This window comes from Xenopus laevis, chromosome 1S, assembly GCF_017654675.1.
Source record: "Xenopus laevis strain J_2021 chromosome 1S, Xenopus_laevis_v10.1, whole genome shotgun sequence".
Taxonomy (NCBI): domain Eukaryota; kingdom Metazoa; phylum Chordata; class Amphibia; order Anura; family Pipidae; genus Xenopus; species Xenopus laevis.
In genome coordinates this window covers 55,554,818-55,572,881 of record NC_054372.1, presented here as the reverse complement: position 1 = coordinate 55,572,881, position 18,064 = coordinate 55,554,818, and the positions used below count along the sequence as shown (strand labels likewise).

At 40.1% G+C, this 18,064-nt stretch overlaps 2 protein-coding genes and 1 long non-coding RNA gene across 8 annotated transcripts; 1 reads left to right on the top strand and 2 right to left on the bottom strand.

Annotated features, from left to right (window-relative positions):
- Nucleotides 1–1,150: 1,150 nt before the first annotated feature.
- ostc.S (oligosaccharyltransferase complex subunit (non-catalytic) S homeolog) lies at nucleotides 1,151–6,063 on the bottom strand. 5 transcript variants are annotated; one of them, XM_018238993.2, is made up of 5 exons: nucleotides 5,935–6,063; nucleotides 4,979–5,140; nucleotides 3,981–4,074; nucleotides 3,377–3,574; nucleotides 1,270–1,519 (listed from the first exon to the last, which is right to left on the bottom strand). In XM_018238993.2, exons 2-5 carry the CDS (start codon nucleotides 5,115–5,117, stop codon nucleotides 1,501–1,503), a joined length of 450 nt encoding a protein of 149 aa, XP_018094482.1. In that variant the 5' UTR covers nucleotides 5,118–5,140; nucleotides 5,935–6,063; the 3' UTR covers nucleotides 1,270–1,500. The 5 variants fall into 5 exon arrangements, with proteins under 5 accessions (NP_001088833.1, XP_018094482.1, XP_018094491.1 ...); XM_018239002.2 differs by lacking the exon at nucleotides 5,935–6,063 and adding an exon at nucleotides 5,815–5,934; XM_018238986.2 differs by lacking the exon at nucleotides 5,935–6,063 and adding an exon at nucleotides 5,760–5,915.
- An 80-nt stretch (nucleotides 6,064–6,143) lies between these two features.
- LOC121399304 lies at nucleotides 6,144–11,359 on the top strand. The gene is made up of 2 exons (XR_005964894.1): nucleotides 6,144–6,276; nucleotides 10,536–11,359. It is a non-coding gene; the product is annotated as an uncharacterized LOC121399304 (long non-coding RNA).
- A 108-nt stretch (nucleotides 11,360–11,467) lies between these two features.
- On the bottom strand, nucleotides 11,468–17,803 carry rpl34.S (ribosomal protein L34 S homeolog). 2 transcript variants are annotated; one of them, NM_001093842.2, is made up of 5 exons: nucleotides 17,776–17,803; nucleotides 14,292–14,365; nucleotides 14,094–14,193; nucleotides 13,538–13,641; nucleotides 11,468–11,597 (listed from the first exon to the last, which is right to left on the bottom strand). In NM_001093842.2, exons 2-5 carry the CDS (start codon nucleotides 14,354–14,356, stop codon nucleotides 11,513–11,515), a joined length of 354 nt encoding a protein of 117 aa, NP_001087311.1. In that variant the 5' UTR covers nucleotides 14,357–14,365; nucleotides 17,776–17,803; the 3' UTR covers nucleotides 11,468–11,512. The 2 variants fall into 2 exon arrangements, with proteins under 2 accessions (NP_001087311.1, XP_018093216.1); XM_018237727.2 differs by having other exon boundaries at nucleotides 17,711–17,781.
- Nucleotides 17,804–18,064: the final 261 nt, after the last annotated feature.

Here is an 18,064-nt window from a genome sequence, read left to right as displayed (position 1 = left end):
ACTTTCAGGGAATTTGCACCAAACACCAACTGTACCAGTGCTGGCAGGTAGTTCTCATTCTGATGCATGTAACTTTTAGTTGACAATTTCATTCTCCATTCTTCTAACATGCAGGAATTTTTTTTTACTTCGGCCTTAAATGGGGAATTCTCCACATTTCTGCCAATTAGTTACATGTCCCTCAAGTTCAACCACTCTAAATAAAAAAAACACATACTCACACCAAACCCTCCATACACTCACATAAACTATACATACTAATATCTATAGTAGTTTTTTTTAGTGGCACAATAGCCTATGATATTAGGTTTATCCAAGAAAACATCCAAGCTCCTCTTAAAGGCATTAACAGAATCAGCCATCACAACAACATTCGGCAGGGCATTCCACAACCCCACTGTCCTCACTACAGAGTGAAATGTGCAGTTCTGTAAAAAAAACTTTCAGGGAATTTGCACCAAACACCAACTGTACCAGTGCTGGCAGGTAGTTCTCATTCTGATGCATGTAACTTTTAGTTACTTAACCATCTGTTAATTGCCCCCCCCAGAGATGGTCACCTCTCCAGTCAACATACCTCCCAAAATTCTGTAAACAAAGAGGGTGGCACATAGGGTGGCAAAATTTTTTTTGATCACGCCATTTTTGATCACCCCCTAGTTATCATGTTCATTTTACAAAATTTGGCAGGTTATGAAAGTTTGAACATATTTCTGTGTTTTTTCCCCCAGTTATTACAGTTTTGCAAATGAAGGTGAATTGCCCTTTAAACTGTGAGTCTAACTTTTCCCAAGGGACCAGTTATCTTATATTGTTACAATTACTTAATTGCTTATCTTGAAATTGTTACAAAATTATCTTATCTGCTGCTGTGGCTGTTCTGGGCTCTCTGCCAAAAGCCAATTAAGTTAGAAACTTTGTTTTCTTTTCTGGCTGTTCAGTGCAGAAAAAAAACGGGACTTTCTAGTACAAACGAGGGACTGCGAGTTGAGCTGTCAAAAGAGGGACTGTCCCTCTAAAAACGGGACAGTTGGGAGGCATGAGTCCATTATGAATACTGTTGCCAGGCTTATACGCCTTAGCAACTGCTTCTCTTCTGCTAGCCTTTACACTGACTTCTGTTACCATTCAGAATTCATAGTAATTACAATAAGGTTTAATAAGATTTAATAGGTAACATAGCTGTATTTCTCCAGAGCCACTGGTTTGGAAAACTTAAATTAATTATTAGAAGTAAAATGCAACCTTTTTTTGGTTGTTATGCAATAATTGTAGCAAAATTGTGTTTTATTCTGAACTAAATAAGGACACACTAAAGCAGTGAAAACAATTTACAAAAATATTTTGTGACTGGCAAGTGATGTCCATGGAAGAAAATCCATTCTCTCATTTCTTTACATTCATATTCAAGTGCTGCTTCCCTTGAAAGTAAAGCAAACTGCTTCTACTTTTATTACTGCTCAGGTGGCTGTCAATCTTTTAGATGGCAACATGTAGAGTTCATCCCATAAGGTATCCACTGCAATTAAAAAAAAATAGCAAAGATTTTCATTAAATACAAACGTAATCGCTCTTTAAGGGTAATTTACTAATGCTGGTAATGCAAGTAAACTGTGCAAGGACAGACACAAATCACAATGATATTTCACTTGCATTTCAGTATTGTAGACACCTATAATAAACTATGACTCAAGACTAAGCTACTGTATCTTTACAAGGGATGTACTGTTTGCATTAGAGGCTCTTAAATGGAAATTACATGAAGAATCGGCAAAATAAAAATATGGTGAACCAAAATGTTACAAAGGAGCAGTTAGTTTAGTTAGATTTTATTGAATCCTTGTTATTGGGCTGAACCAAAAACATTAAATATTATGTATCTTCTATGTGTGTATATATATATATATATATATATATATATATATATATATATATATATATATATATATATATATATATATATATATATATATATATATATATATATATACACATACATATATACATATATACATTCTATAACTGAAGGTATGGTGCCATTTTCTGATTTCTCTATTTTCTATAAGCAAATTATTGTGTGCACTCAATATTTGGTGAAATCAAAATGGATTTAGTGCCCAGCTAATCTAATGTATTTTAAATATAAAAAAACAACTGGAATTATTAAGAAATGGAGACTATTATACAATGTGTTTTACCCATGACATGGAAGGACATTACTAGGTAAACACTTATTTATGAAAAAGGTGAATTTGCTCCTCATCAAGCTGTGTCAAACTTTACCTCAGTTCACCAGGTGTATGTTTACAATTACACTGCATGTGTTTTATTTAAAATCATAGATACACTGTTAAAAATGCAAATGTGCTGAAGTTTACTAGAGATTTTATGCCATAGAGAAAATATATATTTGGGATTGTAGCACGGAGGAGATGACATAGATAACGAGAGTCAGAGTCAATCAAAACCAATTGTGCGCTCTTAATAAATTGACAAATATTATGTTTCACTTAACAAAAGGAGGTAAATGTTCCCCAATGCTAAACAAATATTTACCAATGTGGAGTTTATTCACCAAAACTTGTTGTACACTCCCCTAAATAAACGGATGACGTTGTGCCGAATTTTAATTTTGGGAGAAAACAAAAAAAAAGATTTTTTAGTTTTGTAATATGCCCCAATGTGTCTTTTTGGATGCAAATGGAGGTGTTCAGTGCTGGAATATGTAATGCTTAGGAAAAGTATTTTGCACCCAAAAGGTTTTTTTAAGAATGTTTTTTTCAGGGTGGGAAAAACTTCAATCCTCTCACTGCATAGCCTACAAACTGTGATATACCTGTCCATTAAAGGAGAAGGAAAGCTACCAAAGCAGTTTATTGCCAATAGATTAGCCACAATAGTGCAAGCTATAACAATATATTTATTCTGCAGAATAATTTACCATACCTGAGCAAACAGCTCTAGAACTCTCTCTCTTTGTTTAGGATAGCAGCTGTCATATTAGCTTGGTGTGACATCACTTCCTGCATGAGTCTCTCCCTGCTCACTCATAGCTCTGGGCTCAGATTACAGCAGGGAGGGGGGGAGAGAGGAGCAAATTGAGCATGCTCAAGCCCTAGCCCTCGAGGTTTACGCTGAAAACATGAAGTATGATACAGAAGCCCATGTGTACACAATAGAAGGAAAGAAATGCTGTGTTTCTTTTGATAGAGGACACAGAGCAGCATTAATTTGAGGGTTTACTGGTGTATTTATATAGACCTTTCTGATAAAGATTACTCCATTTTAGCCTTTCCTTCTCCTTTAATTATATAGCTTTACTGTGTATGCATTTATAAGTAATTGACGTCCGTGGTAGCCCTTATAATTAACTTACGGAAGCTTCATCCGCATGAAAACTCTGGCCATGAAAAAGCTGAGAAGGACACAGACAAAGCCAATAAAGAGCAGAAGGAACCGGTTTAGCTTTGGGATGTTTGGTGCATTGGAACGATCCAAGATTATAAATCCAAGACCTCCCATTGTAAAGAGGAAGCTGGATGCAAGGCCTTCCATAATGTACTGTCCATTTACTCTGCAAGCAAGCAAGAAAAGCAAATATAAGGATGCTCCTTTGTGGATTGATGCCCAGACATATATAACTTTGTTTCATAAAAAAGGATCTCCACCAATAACATTTTTTGCATAATGTAGTTCTAAGCAACTTTACAATTTATTTAAATAAAATATTCTGAATGGTTTTTAAGTTATTTAAAAAAGGTAATTGCTATTTCAAACAGTATTTGCCTGGCTGTCCAATAAACCATAATAAATGGCTACTGGTTAGGATCATTGGACCACCATGCATACATACATACATACATACATACTATACTACTATAAATAAGTACTATAAATTGAATGACTTTATCTGTAGCGCTTTGGTCTGCTTTATGGAATATGCTTACAAATCTTAAATAAATAAAATAAAAACTCTGTACCTGTAGGCTAGAAAAGCCACTGGCCTCTGATGCCCATGTTCATCAGTCATGGAGCCAACACTTGGTGGTTCCACAATCACATCGTATATTATTCCTAAATTCACAAAGACAAGGTCATGTTCAAGATACAGGTCTAGTGATAAAATAATTAGACTCATGTAACTGCAGCAGTAGATGTCTCCCTGCGTCTCTTCCATTGCTGCCCTCATGTGGGTAAATAACTCATAATACATAATGTACTTTCAGGCACTTTTCTGCCACTTCTGGGTGGTACTAAAAGGTGTGTAAACAAAGATGGGATAAATTGCAATTTTTTATGTTTGTATCTAATAACTGATGATGTGCCATGTTAGAAGGATAGTATAAGACACTGGAGTTTATTATCTGTATTAGAGTCCTATGCAGGACGAATCAGATTAACTCACTTCACATTTTTACTTACATAAAAAAATGTTATCCACTACCCAACCGGTTACCCACGACAAGTGACATTCTCTATAAATCATTATCTGAGGGTAGGTAGAAGGAGGGTAAGGCGATCTGCCCAATAGCAAAATAAAAATGCTGCAGGGCGAGAAGCCGTTTCCCACTGGGTTCACTTTTGTGCACATTCTGTAATCTAAGGTTACCAGATCAATTGTAAAATCGGGGACACTTCTAATAAGTGCACGTTGAGGGGCTGCATAATGTATGGATATTAAGCCCTGGTTAATATTCTTAAAGCACCAATATTTGCAAATTCTGAACTTTCCGCATGAGGCTGCGCAGCACTGAGCTTTGTGTTACAGACTTCAGAAGCAAACTTTCCAAAAACTGGAACTATTTGGTACAAGTTGCATTACCTACTTGTGTACTAAAAGCTCACTTTTATGTAAGATTCCGAACAATCCCCTCCACACTAGACTATTAAAACAGAGCATTGTGAAGTAGGAGAATGCGTATGAACTAACTGCAATGACAGAAGCAGACTGTACATCCTCTTCACCCGCAGCCATTACCTCCAGTTATGAGGAAATAGGACACAACCACCATGGCATATACAGTCATCGCAGATGGCATGTGCAGCCAGGAGGGTTTCTTCAGCTTAAGGTTGGGGCATTCCAGCACCGTAAACGGGATCCGGTACAGGCTCTCCATCTTGAAATCTTACAGCTTCCTTCCTGCAATAAAGGAACAATCAATTTATTGGAGGATTGTGGTATCCCTGCAACTGCCACAAACTCACTACTTCACAGGCATTTAGTGTACAGACCAGACCACCCTTACCTTATTGATGACAAAACTCCCCCATCATCCCTACCGATTAAATGGACTGCCCCCAATACCCTCCAACCATAGAACTCCCAATATTCTGCCCAATTCAATGTACTGCCCCCAATACCCAACTAACCATAGAACTCACAGTATTCCTTCAAATTCAATGTACTGCCCCAACACACCCCTGACCATATAACTCCCAGTACTCTGCCCAATTCAATGTACTGCCCCCAGTACCCTATTAACCATATAAATCCCAGCTTTTCTGACAATTCAATGTACTGCCCCCAATACCCAACTAACCATAGAACTCACAGTATTCCTTCAAATTCAATGTACTGCCCCAACACACCCCTGACCATATAACTCCCAGTACTCTGCCCAATTCAATGTACTGCCCCCAGTACCCTATTAACCATATAAATCCCAGCTTTTCTGACAATTCAATGTACTGCCCCCAACACACTCCTGCCCATATAACTCCCAGCCTCCCTTTGAGTTCAATGTTCCGCCCACCAATACCTTGTCGACTAAATAACACCCAGCAGCCCTGCACATCTGACGTATGAACACCTACTGAGAGGAGTCACGAAATCACCCGCAGTTTAAAAGATTTAAAAAGTGCAAATAATGCTTGTGTGCTGCTAGTGTAAAACAGTAGGTTGCATTGAATTGGAGAGCAGTACAGAGCACGTACCAAGCCCCCCGGAAGCAGCGCTGCAATGGACTGCGCGGCACCAATCAAACCGGAGCTGAGCAGTCTGACGTGGCGATGCAGACAGCGGGAGGAGGGATTAGTGTAGAGAGGAAGGCGGGGCTTGGGGACTAGAAGGCAAAGCTGGAAAGATGCGTTGTTCTTGCAGTTTAGTCAGGGAGATACAGAAGCAGTGCGCATAGATTAAGTTGATTGCAAATAGCACTTCTAATAATTACGCTGGCATGCTGCCAATGGTGGAACGTGAACCCTTTCGGAGTAAGCGTGTGGGCTTCGTCTAACCACTCTTAATGGCACGGATCAGCGTATGCTCCACGTTGTCCGGTATGGCGGATCAGCAGTATTTGAGTTTCCGCTTAAAGCTGCCACGGAGTATGGCAGTGGGAGTTTGTAGGAATGGGTTAATGAGCCGGGAACATTGGACTATATACTGAACTAAGCGCCTATATGACCTGCTACAATGAGCGGGAGTGGCCAGAGGAGAGATTGGGTGGGGGAAGTAAGAGATTCCCTGAGGTGAATGTGAAAGCTGGATAGTATAGACATTGGGAGAGTTGATTGTACGGAACGTAAATGTGTTCCCTACAGGAGAGGTGCAAGTGAGTGTAATGTAGGCCCTCCATAACCAGTAGTGCTGAGTAATAAAACAGCCGTGTGCCAATGGCCCCCAAGGGACAGATAATCTGCCATGTGCATTAACAGTGTCTGGGAATTCATACAAAGCAATAGTACAGACTCTTTTAGAGCAAAATCCCTGCTAGACCCACCTTCACAGATTGATATTTGGCACCTGAAATATCGGTACAAATACTACATCAAATACACCTCCCACAATGCAATGCTTTGTTCTCAAAGCATTGCACTCTTTGTTTGGCTTCTCTTTGCTCCTGCAGCCATCATTCCAGTATTGCACCCAAATCAAAGGCAGAGGCACATTAAAGGAAAACTATACCCCAAAAATATTTATATCAAATTAAGTGGTATATTAAAGAATCTTACCGAACGGGTATATATATTTATTTAAGTAAATATTGCCCTTTTATATCTCTTGCCTTGAACCTCCATTTGGTGATGGTAAGGGTGGAACAGAACTGCCACCAAAGTCCCTATAAAAGCAGGACAGAGAGAAATAAGATATACAATAGGCAGGGATAGTAAACATTCAATACTCCAACTACAACTCCTGACATCTCACTGGATTTTTCCATGGGCCTCTAGCACATTTACAGTCTCCATAAAAAGAACCTGTATATTCAGAATCAGTATTTTCAGTTTGTAAGAGAAATGGGGATTAATCATAATTTATGATTTGTCAGGCCCTTTTGTTTAGTCTGTTTGGAATAATAGCATGGTGATGAAAAAAAGATGTTTCGCCATCAGCAAACAAGTGTTTGTTTTGATGAGGGAAGTCTGATGATGGAATTTATTCATCTATCCTTGGGTTTATATGTGATTAGGATGCTACTGTTGGGTTAAGGTTAAACCCTGCTTCCTCCTGTTTCCTGTATCTTGGTTTGGTCATTCAAGAATAGGGTCCGCACCCCTTCAATTCCCCAACTCCCTACTCTACTGCAGTCTGGTTTAGCCCTGCCCCTTCCCTCTGTGAGAAGCTTCCTGCTCCTTAACTGTGTGAGGAATGTGAGAATCACAATAGAGAATCTCCTCCTGATGAAGCAGCTTCTTTCCCAGGGCAGATGAGTGTGAATCTGTTGTGTTAAGCTCAGTGTGAATGCCAGTGTATGTGTGTGTCTTTGTGTGTAAATTAACTGTTTGTGTTAATGTGTGTAAGGGCAACTGTGTTTCAGAAGGTCTGACAAACCCTGTGTGTGTTATAGAACTATAAATGAACCTGTGTATAGCTGTGTAACTACATTCATTATTGAATCTTATTGGTACAGGTTGGCTGTGGGTTTTGACTACAACCATTCTCTCAGTGCATTTGCCACAAAGCACATTAACCCCTACAGTTTCTTGCCCTGCTGCTCCATTGAATCCCCCACCTATCCATGGCCTCACTCTATTCACTGTCTTCTTTTACCCTTTCCCTTCTGATTCTGCTGAGTTACCCCCACACTCATCTCTCCGTTGCTTATAACCCTCTGCCTCACTATATATATATGTGTAGATAGAAACATCTATAATATTATAATATGTATTTTGCACATCACCCCTCTTCTGCCACTTTGGAAACAAAGCAGCTTTCCCCTAGATTAAAATATAATGTATAAACATAGATTCTATGTGTCAGGGGCGCCTGATGGTGCTCCCGTCTCCGGCGGTGCCGCGTCCAAGATGGCAGAGCCCATGACCCACGTGGGCCAGCGCAATAACGTCACACGCCCGCCGCATGGAAATATAAGGACTTCCAGGTCACGGGTTCAACGTCTGATTATAGGATTTGTTAAAGCTTTTCCGGGTGTTCCTAAATTTGTATTATCTGTATTCCTTGACTTTCTGACCTTGCCTGAACCTGAGACTATTCTGCCTGTCTTTGAACTATTGCCTGGAAATTGACGACGACTACTTCTGATCCCTTTCTGGTTACCGCAAACTTGGACTTTATCCCAAAGCTTCCTTCTTGGTCCTGACTTCTCTGCTAGAAGCCAATCAGCTGATACTGTGCTAGTGACATTTTGTTGTGCACAACCTCTTCCTGCTGTTGTTACTCTACTTTATGTACAGTAGAACCCCCATTTTATAGTGGGTATGTAAAATGGAGGCTTCACTGTATGTAAATAGAACTCTAGAGGTAATAACATTCTACAAATTCTTCATTTTCTGAAAATCCAAGCAAATACCATTTTTGCTGATGTTTTGGCCAATGCTTAAAGTTCACCAATCATGACCAAAATCATTTACTAAGTAAATAGACTATGTGAAAGTTCAAGAAATCCGATTTTTAAAACAGTTAGAATTGTTTGTATAATGTAAATGATCAGCTCACTATACCTTCTGCAAGATCTCCCCTGCAGTTCTAGCTGAGGCAGCCATCTTGGATTTCACTGGCTCCTCCTACCTATATCTTCCCAGCCAACTGTAGCTCTGAAATCTCGCACATGCTCAGTTGAAATTCCTTGCTTGCTTATCAACCCTTCTAAGCTATTTTCAAATCAGCCAAACCTCTGTGTTAGCTGCAGTACAGTAGTGGTGCCACCTTCTGGAAGTTAGTGTGTGCCCTTCATTTGCATAATGACATCACCAGCAGGGAACAAGATAGGGAAATCTCCTGATACTTCTAGTGGAGGAGTTTACTAAAACAAGGCATTCTGGGTAGAATACTCAAAGCAGTGTTACAATCTGAGCATGCTCCTGAAATTTGCATATTAGAGTCTCTGTTATAGTCTCAATATGGCCTCCCTCAGTGAAAGAACCCATTTGACAAAGTAAGGGATTTTTTTAAAACCTGCAGTTTTTTCAAAAAACGATATATGTAGTTTGATTAAACGTGTTTAGCTTCAACTGGTCAGATTGTTAATATATGTTTGATTTTGGCTGTGATAGGTGCCCTTTAATTTTGGATAAGGTTTCCTTATGAGAGGAAATGTGTGCTCCTGGTTTTATGGCTATATCCAAATATGCAGAAGAATAACGCTTATTGGGCATATTTATCTATGGAATTATACATGAATAAATAAAACTAACATGAAGGCTTTTATCTATAAAGAAAAATCAGCTCTCAGAGGTGGAACTTGGAACTCAGATGGTAACTAATTTGGATAAAGGAATAAATGTGTGGCCTCCCCCTTGCTACAACTGTAACATGTAGCACCTTAAAGTCCTTACAGGGATACTGTAATGGGAAAAACATTTTTTCAAAATGAATCAGTTAATAGTGCTGATCCAGCAGAATTCTGCACTGAAATCCATTTCTCAAAAGAGCAAACAGATTTTTTTATATTCAATTTTGAAATCTGACATGGGGCTAGACATATTGTCAATTTCCCAGCTGCCCCAAGTCATGTGACTTGTGCTCTGATAAACTTCAATCACTCTTTACTGCAAGTTGGAGTGATATCACCCCCTCCCTTCCCCCCCCCCCCAGCAGCCAAACAAAAGAACAATGGGAAGGTAACCAGATAACCGCTCCCTAACACAAGATAACTGCCTGGTAGATCCAAGAACAACACTCAATAGTAAAAACCCATGTCCCACTGAGACACAGTTACATTGAGAAGGAAAAACAGCAGCCTGCCAGAAAGCATTTCTCTCCTAGTGCAGGCACAAGTCACATGACCAGGGACAGCTGGGAAATTGACAAAATGTCTAACCACATGTCAGATTTCAAAATTGAATATAAAAAAATCTATTTGCTCTTTTGAGAAATGGTGCAGAATTCTGCTGGAGTAGCACTATTAACTGATGCGTTTTTTGAAAAAAAACATGGTTTTCTGATGACAGGATCCCTTTAAACATGTTTCCAGTAGGCAAAACGGTGGTGGTAACAGATTGGAGAAATCATGCATGTCACCAATAACAGTGAGAGGTTTAAAGGGGAAGTACACCTCAAGAAAAGAACTGACTGGGTGCTGATGTAATATTTAAACATATTGCACTATTTTTATTTTTTTTCTCTATTGCCATAGGTGCTGATCTACATACCAACTTTGGAGACTTTTTTTAAAGACAGCTGACACATCGGCAAGAGGAATTAATCTAAAAGACTTTCCTAATTATCAACTTTTATACTGCTCTTCAATATAGGCTATGTCAGCACTGTTCAATAGGCAGTAAACAGCCCACTGCTGTGACTGCTTACCTTTGTATAAGCTTTAAAATGTTATCTGAACTGAAATGAACTGGCACCAGCACTGTTTACACCTCAGATTCAGGTTCTAATGCCATGCACTGTTCACACCTCAGACTGAAGGATGAGCACTGTCACTGTACATTTTAGAGTGGTCCTTATTCTTTGTTGCAGTCTCCAAATTCCCCAGCTTCTTATTCAAAACTGAAAGTGGCCACTGACCACGCTTCTCTCTCCAATCAGAAACAAGTAAACGTCACCTAAAAATTATGTTCCACATACATCTAAAATCAAAATACACATAGCCCAGCTGCAGAACTTTGAATTTTACTAAGCACCCCCCCCCCCCAACAGATCCTTTAAGAAGCTTTTTATTGCATTTTCCAGCATTTAGTGTCACTCCACTCTATTCAAGGACCTGTTGGAGTACTGTTGCTTAAGTGAATATACACTTTAGTGGAAAGTGTGGAGACCCTGAGACCTGCACACAATGGTATAAAACAAGCAGTGGGGCTACTGCAGTTTTTGAACCAAGTATATTTAAGCATAAAGATTTCACCAATGAAGTAACTCACCAAATTAGCCTATGACTAAGTGTCCCAGTGACACTAAACGTGTTAGGCGTGAGATGTTTATAATCTAAATAAAACTTTCATATTTTTACTTACTGGTCTGATCTGTGCATGACCCATCAGAGTGCCTTGCTCCAACTTTTTGTTTATCTACTGCAGTTTTTGACCAAAAAAATGAAACAAAACACAGAAACAGCTAAACAATTAACCATATTTATTGTTATGTTACAAAGCAAAAATTATGTTATTTTGCCTTCTGGCTTTGTGCCTGTGCTTTCAATACTTTGACAACGATCTTCTGCTCCTCAATAAGGAATGCCCGCTTAATCCTGAAACAAGAGTTGTGCGTATTTCATAAAAAAATCTTTTCATAATTAAAATAAATAAATCTCTTAACAGTAAATATTTACAAGCCTCATGCTGCACATGTAGCAGTCACTTAAAACAGTGGTGCCCCCCCATGGGGGAACATAGAGTAAGTTGAAGGCCAGTTTAGGTGAGATTTGGGGAAAGTACCTATATGCTTCCCTGGAGACATCTGAAAGCCCAGTCTTAAGATAAAGAATGCGTGAAAGAATGGCAGATATACCAGCGTTTTCCTTAATCTGTAACCTTGTTGGTAGTTTAAATCAGGAGGCCACAATGGAAAAAGTCCAGTAACCTCTGCCTTATAAAGAATGTGAGGTTGTATTTTCTCAGAGCAATGAACCCAAACTCATTTGTTAGTGTTAGATTTAGTCAGTGCCAGATATTGGACTATGGCTTCTCCTCTGGCACCCAACATGGCATTTTTTGTAAGCTGCCCAAGCTCTGCTCTCGCCTGTCATTTCACTCATTCATTTCCTGCTCCCACTCATTCCTAAAGAAGCTGCGGTGTGGTGAGCTGCCTGTTTGCCAACATTGCTTACATACAGGTGATCTTGCTAGATTACCCATAACATATACATCTCCCACTTAGCTGGAAACTTTTTTGGAAGTAGCGCTTCTAGCTCTTCTATCCGTTTATCAAAAAAAAAAATCATCTATCCAAATGATGTGCCAAAATAGTTTAGACAAATTAGGCAAGGCTAAAGAAAAGAGGGCAAAGAAAGCAACCACTGTTTCATAGGGACCAAGTACAATCCAAAGTGTATCTTTCGGCTGTATATTATATGAAAGTACACCAACTTCAAAATCAATAAAATATGTGGATACAACAGCATCCCACCTCGCCAATCACAAGAAGCAAGCATATTTGCATCAAGTCCATTTATACAAATTCCTAGCAAACTTGCTTACCATAATGCAAATACACTAAGCCAGATGGATGTCACCCCACATAATCCACAAATTTAAAGAAGCAAAACCCCAATCTAATGAAAACCCCTACCCTCCATAACCCACCTCCCAGCCCCCCCCCCCCACACAGGTGTTATTACCTGTAAATGCCCCTAAGTCTTTAATTACCCCTTAAAGCAGAGTCAGCAGAGCTGAGCTCACAGGGGCGATCTTCACCGCTTCGGGAGACTTCAGTAAGTAAGCAGCGTATCGGCGCATGCGCAGTTGTAGTAAATTGCCGATCCTGAACAACTGCGCATGCCCTGAAAGCCACGGAAATTGCAGAAGGGACCCAAAGATTACCAAACCGCCGGAAGATGGTGCCGTGAGCTCTGCTGCGCTGACTCTGCATCGAGGGGTAATTAAAGACTTAGGGGCATTTACAGGTGTTAAAAGCTGTGTGTGTGGGGGGGGGGGGGAACAGGGAGGCTAACAAAATGTGCTTTTGTTCATATGAAACTAGTTTGGCACACAGTGCAAACCAGAAACACGTCACAAAATATTCTTTAACTATCTCCAGGTCCTAGAACTATTTACAGAAAAAAATTCGTTAGCATACATCGAAAAAAAACCCACCAAGACAAACTTTAAAATCACAAATTCTTAATTAAGAAATAACTTACCGAAGCTCCGCTTGTGCTCCTCTTCAGAAAGCGATCAGGCGATCTGATCCATCGTGCATCGCTTGATTTCTCCTCCCTGCCTTACTTATAGGAGATAGCTACGGAGGAGAAATTGAGCGCCGTACAATTGGATTGTCGCCTTTTCTGAAGAAGAGCGAAAGCGGCGTTTCTAAGTTATTTCTTAATAAATGCTTGCCGATTTTAAAATGTAATTTTACTTGGTGGTTTTTTTTCTATGTATACTAATTTTTACATTTTTTTTTGATGTAACTGGTCCTTTAAATGCAATTCCAATTTCAAGAGCTGACACTGCTGAGAATAAGCCTTACCTATCACGAACACATTTTGCACACATGGATCCGCCATAAGCTCTGCTGACATGCTTCTTAGTCTTTGACAGTCTCATAAGAACTTTAGGTCTAACAGCACGGATCTGGATAGAAGAAACATAAAAGTATACACATTATATAAATATACTCAAGACAGTTTACTAGCTCAGGCATTGTATAATTTCCATGTTATGCAATACCTTAATTGCAAGCAGGCAATTTCCCCGCAATTAATATAATTTACTTGCGGCAATTACAATGTTGGCATTTTCGGTGAGATTTGATGCTCATGGTAGCAAATTTTAACAGGCAGACAGCAAATCTCCCCATAGCTTTGCTCTAAAGATAGATGGTAATATTTATTTGCAGTAACGTTATGTTAAAAAAATATGGGACAAATAATAGAATGAAAAGGATTAACAGAAGAGTAGATTGGGAGGGGGGTAAAGCCAGGTTAATATCCCTGTAGTTTGATTTGAGGTAAACCTTAGTTGCCTGTCCAAGATAATTATAGATGATATACTTCGAAAAATCTGGAACAAATTGGTTTACTTACACCACGGAGTCTTCCAGGGCAGATACCGCATGCTGATTTGGGTGCTTTGCCAACTTTCTTGGTGTACAGGTATACAATTCTGTTACCTGGTGTCCGAGATCTAGACAACAAATGAATCAATAAAGTGAAACATTATCTTGAGGCTAAAAACAAACCACCAGAACAGAAAGCTAGAAAAGAAATCATTTGCACACTTACAGTCTTGTTTTGTTGGAGGTTGTATTGTAGGACAGCCTACGACGGTACGTGAGGCGGGGAGCCATTGTTGATATCTAAAAGAAAGAGCATCAGAGATTAGAGATAGAAAACACTGCTGCAGATTTCCAGACACTGCTTAAGTGCTTATAATGCTGTACTGTAATGCTACTCTACCAGTGTCCCTATTGAAGTTTGCTCTTTATCATCTGGGGGCCCCAAGATGCAAAGCAGAAAAACAACACATAATACAGCACTATGTAAATCAGGGATTCCCAACCTTTTTTAACCTGTGGGAAAAATACAGATGTAAAGAGAGATGGGGAGTAACACAAGCATGAAAAATGTTCCTGGATGTTGCAAAATAAGAGCAGTGATTGGCTATTTGGTACCGCATATGTGGATTAACAGCCTACAGGAGGATGTGTTTGGCAGTACACCTGGTTTATATACAACCAAAACTTGCTTCCAAACCAGGAATTAAAAAATAAGCACCTGTTTGAGGCCACTGGGAACAACATCCATGGGGTTGGTGAGCAACATGTTGCTCCTGAGCCACTGGTTGGGGATCACTGATGTAGATTAACACATTTAAGGAACAGTAACACCAAAAAATTAAGTGTTTTAAAGGAATGACAATACAATGTATGGTTACCCTGTAAAATGTGTGTGTTTGCTTCAGAAACACAGCTATAGTTTATATAAACAAGTTGCTGTGTAGCCAAGGGGCAGCCATTCAAGCACAGGACACACAGATAAGTTCTGAAGAATCCAGTTGTATACTACAGAGTTTATCTGCTGTGTATCTTGTGCCCTATCTCCTTTTTCAGCTTTGAATGGCTGCCCCCATGACTACACAGCAGCATGTTTATATAAACCAGTGATCCCCAACCAGTAGCTCGTGAGCAACATGTTGCTCTCCAACCCCTTGGATGTTGCTCCCAGTGGCCTCAAAGCAGGAGCTTATTTTTGAATTCCAGGCTTGGAGGCAAGATTTGGTTGTATAAAAAACAGATGTACTGCCAACCAGAGCCCCAATGTAGGTTGACAAACCACATAGGGGCTACCAAATGGCCAATCACAGCCCTTATATGGCACCCCAAGAACATTTTTCATGCTTATGTTGCTCCCCAACTCCTTTTATTTCTGAATGTTGCTCACAGGCTCAAAAGGTTGGGGATCCCTGATATAAACTATAGTAGGGTTTCTGAAGCAAATTCACCAGTTGTATCAGTACATTACTTTAAAACACATTTTTTTGGCGTTACTGTTCCTTAAATAATCAGTGCGCCAAGAGAACATTTTAAGGGGCTAGTGCCTTATCAATATGACTTACTATAATTGGTTGAACCAAATTACTGCCTTATTACAAGGTTTGTTACCTGTTCCTGGAAGATTTCTAGCAAGAGTGACCAAAGTGGTTTTTCAGTATTTGCATTGCACTCTATTTAAATGTTTTTTATGTTTCTATCAGTGATGTGTGGGTCAAACCGATACCCGCAGGTCGGGCCAACCATGGCCATTGAGGTTTTCTCTACCCCCACATTACTAAAATATGTTGGTGTTTTGTCATCAACATACATTTATACAGTCATGCAGCATTATCCCCAGAATACTTGTCCAGTAATGTCTATGAAGACACTGCCACTTTACCTCCAAAACAGTTACCCGTGTCTTGGGAAAATACATCTTAAAGGAACAGTTCAGTGTAACAATAAAAACTGGGTAAACAGATAGGCTGTGCAAAATAAAAAAAATGTTTCTAATATAGTTAGTCATAAATGTAATGTATAAAGTCTGGAGTGACTGGATGTCTAACAGAACAGAACACTGGGGCCCTCCGACGGGCTTCCCTGATCGATATCTAACCGAAAGTCAGCCAGATGTAAAATCGGGCAGGATAAAAAAAAAAACCCGCCAGATCACGGCCGCATCTGTTCGTTTATGCGGTCCTCGCGATCTGACCGCCCGTATTGTCTCCATTCTGATCGGATGGTTGGGCCACCTCAATATGGGCATATCTTGGAGAGATCCACTCGATTATTGACATCGCCAAACGAGTGGATCTCCCTGTGTATGGCCACCTTTAGTCAGCGACTTGAAGGGGGGCCCATAACTGTTCAGTGAGTTGCAACTGATCCTTAGCATGCAGCTCAGATTCAAAAGCAACAGATATGACCCATGTGCCCCCCCTCAAGTCTCTGATTGGTTACTGCCTGGTAACCAATCAGTGGAAACCAAGAGAGATGCAAAGCAGGAAGTAGTGTTCTGTTATGTTAGACATCCAGTCACTCCAGCCTTTATACATTACATTTTTGCTTAGCTATATTAGAAACATTTTTTATTTTGCACAGCCCATTTGCACTTTTTTTTTTTTACGCTGAACAATTCCTTTAAATGTGGAGCAGACCAGTTACATTCTAGTGACAGCTCTGTATATAAACATATGAGGAACAATTCCAACCGTATAGGAATCTTTCCTTTGTTTTCTAGGGCTCACATTTCTACATTATCCATCATCACCATACCCCCACGTGCACAAGTCTAGATATCCAACGCTTATCCTATTGGACATGCACGGCAATAAAGCCATCAGGACACTTTGCATTCTGTCAACTTAAATGGTTCTCTAAAAATACAAGATTCTTTCATTTCACCTGTCACTGGCAGCACAGGATTTCTTCTCAGGAACAAAAAGTTAGAAAGTAAAGGCATATAGGGGGAAATTAGTGTCTGCATTGGGGAATACTGTTACATAGCTGCTTCTGTTCAGATCCCCAATGAGACGGCACCAGTTCACTGCTATTATTGGGTCAACTTAATAAACATTCCCTTGGAATATGTCACATGAAGCTGCTGGGATGCCCACACACATCTATAAACTGAATACAAAGCAGGGAAACTAACACACACATCTATAGACTGAATACAGAGCAGGGAAACTAACACACACATGTATAGACTGAATACAGAGCAGGGAAACTAACACACACATCTATAGACTGATTACAGAGCAGGGAAACTAATAGCATTAAACACAGACTTTGCTGCTGCCACTAGACTAGAGGCAATGAAAACAAGAGCCTTCACGTTACAATAGAAAGCGAAGACAACGAGGAAAAAGCTAAAGAGACAGAGAAACACCATGCTTCAGTCACAGCTTATCTAGGTGCCTCTGCTACACATCGCACTCAAGTCTGCGGCTACTCGCACGTTTCAAGCTGCGATTCATGTTTTGTCCCACGTGCTCAAGGAAGCAGTGCCCGGAAAACTGCAGCTAAAGTAGGCCTTAGAAAACCTGCAGCTCCCATCCCAGGCTCGCCCCGTTATGGACTCAATTTGCGGACAATATAATCCTAAAATAACTGGGCTCACGCCACACGTAGAAAACGAGACATTAACAGGCGGAACGAGGAACACACCGACAAGGATGGAGACGGATAGTAAACTCAGAGAGCAGCTGCAATTGAAGCAAAGACGGCCATACCTGGAACCGCCGTCACCGGAAGAGAAAGGAAGGAGAAGCGGAAGAAGCGTATAGGAAGAACATCGAGTCACGCCCACTTGTCTCTGTAGGGAAATCGTAGTTGTGCGGGAGTTTATGATGAACTATCGGTGCTGGCTGCTAAATATACAGATAGTTCTTATTCATGGAACGTTACTATTACTAATACAGTGTGCGTGGTTGAAAGGGCGGCCGGTTCCTCGCTATTTGGGCAACTCCAGGGTTTCCGGGTCTGTAAACCAGCCAAAGTCGGCTCCAAAAGTAGCCAAGA

What these genes read in the sequence shown, in the direction of transcription:
- ostc.S (XM_018238993.2), bottom strand. Translation starts at nt 5,117, where the DNA reads ATGGAGAGCCTGTACCGGATCCCGTTTACGGTGCTGGAATGCCCCAAC. An exon ending in CTATTTCCTCATAACTGGAG is followed by an intron (nt 4,075 to 4,978) that starts GTAATGGCTGCG and finishes TTGTGAATTTAG; the next exon opens with GAATAATATACGATGTGATT. An exon ending in GTGGCTTTTCTAGCCTACAG is followed by an intron (nt 3,575 to 3,980) that starts GTACAGAGTTTT and finishes GCTTGCTTGCAG; the next exon opens with AGTAAATGGACAGTACATTA.
- rpl34.S (NM_001093842.2), bottom strand. Translation starts at nt 14,356, where the DNA reads ATGGCTCCCCGCCTCACGTACCGTCGTAGGCTGTCCTACAATACAACC. An exon ending in ACCTCCAACAAAACAAGACT is followed by an intron (nt 14,194 to 14,291) that starts GTAAGTGTGCAA and finishes TTTGTTGTCTAG; the next exon opens with ATCTCGGACACCAGGTAACA. An exon ending in GCAAAATGTGTTCGTGATAG is followed by an intron (nt 11,598 to 13,537) that starts GTAAGGCTTATT and finishes CTCTTGTTTCAG; the next exon opens with GATTAAGCGGGCATTCCTTA.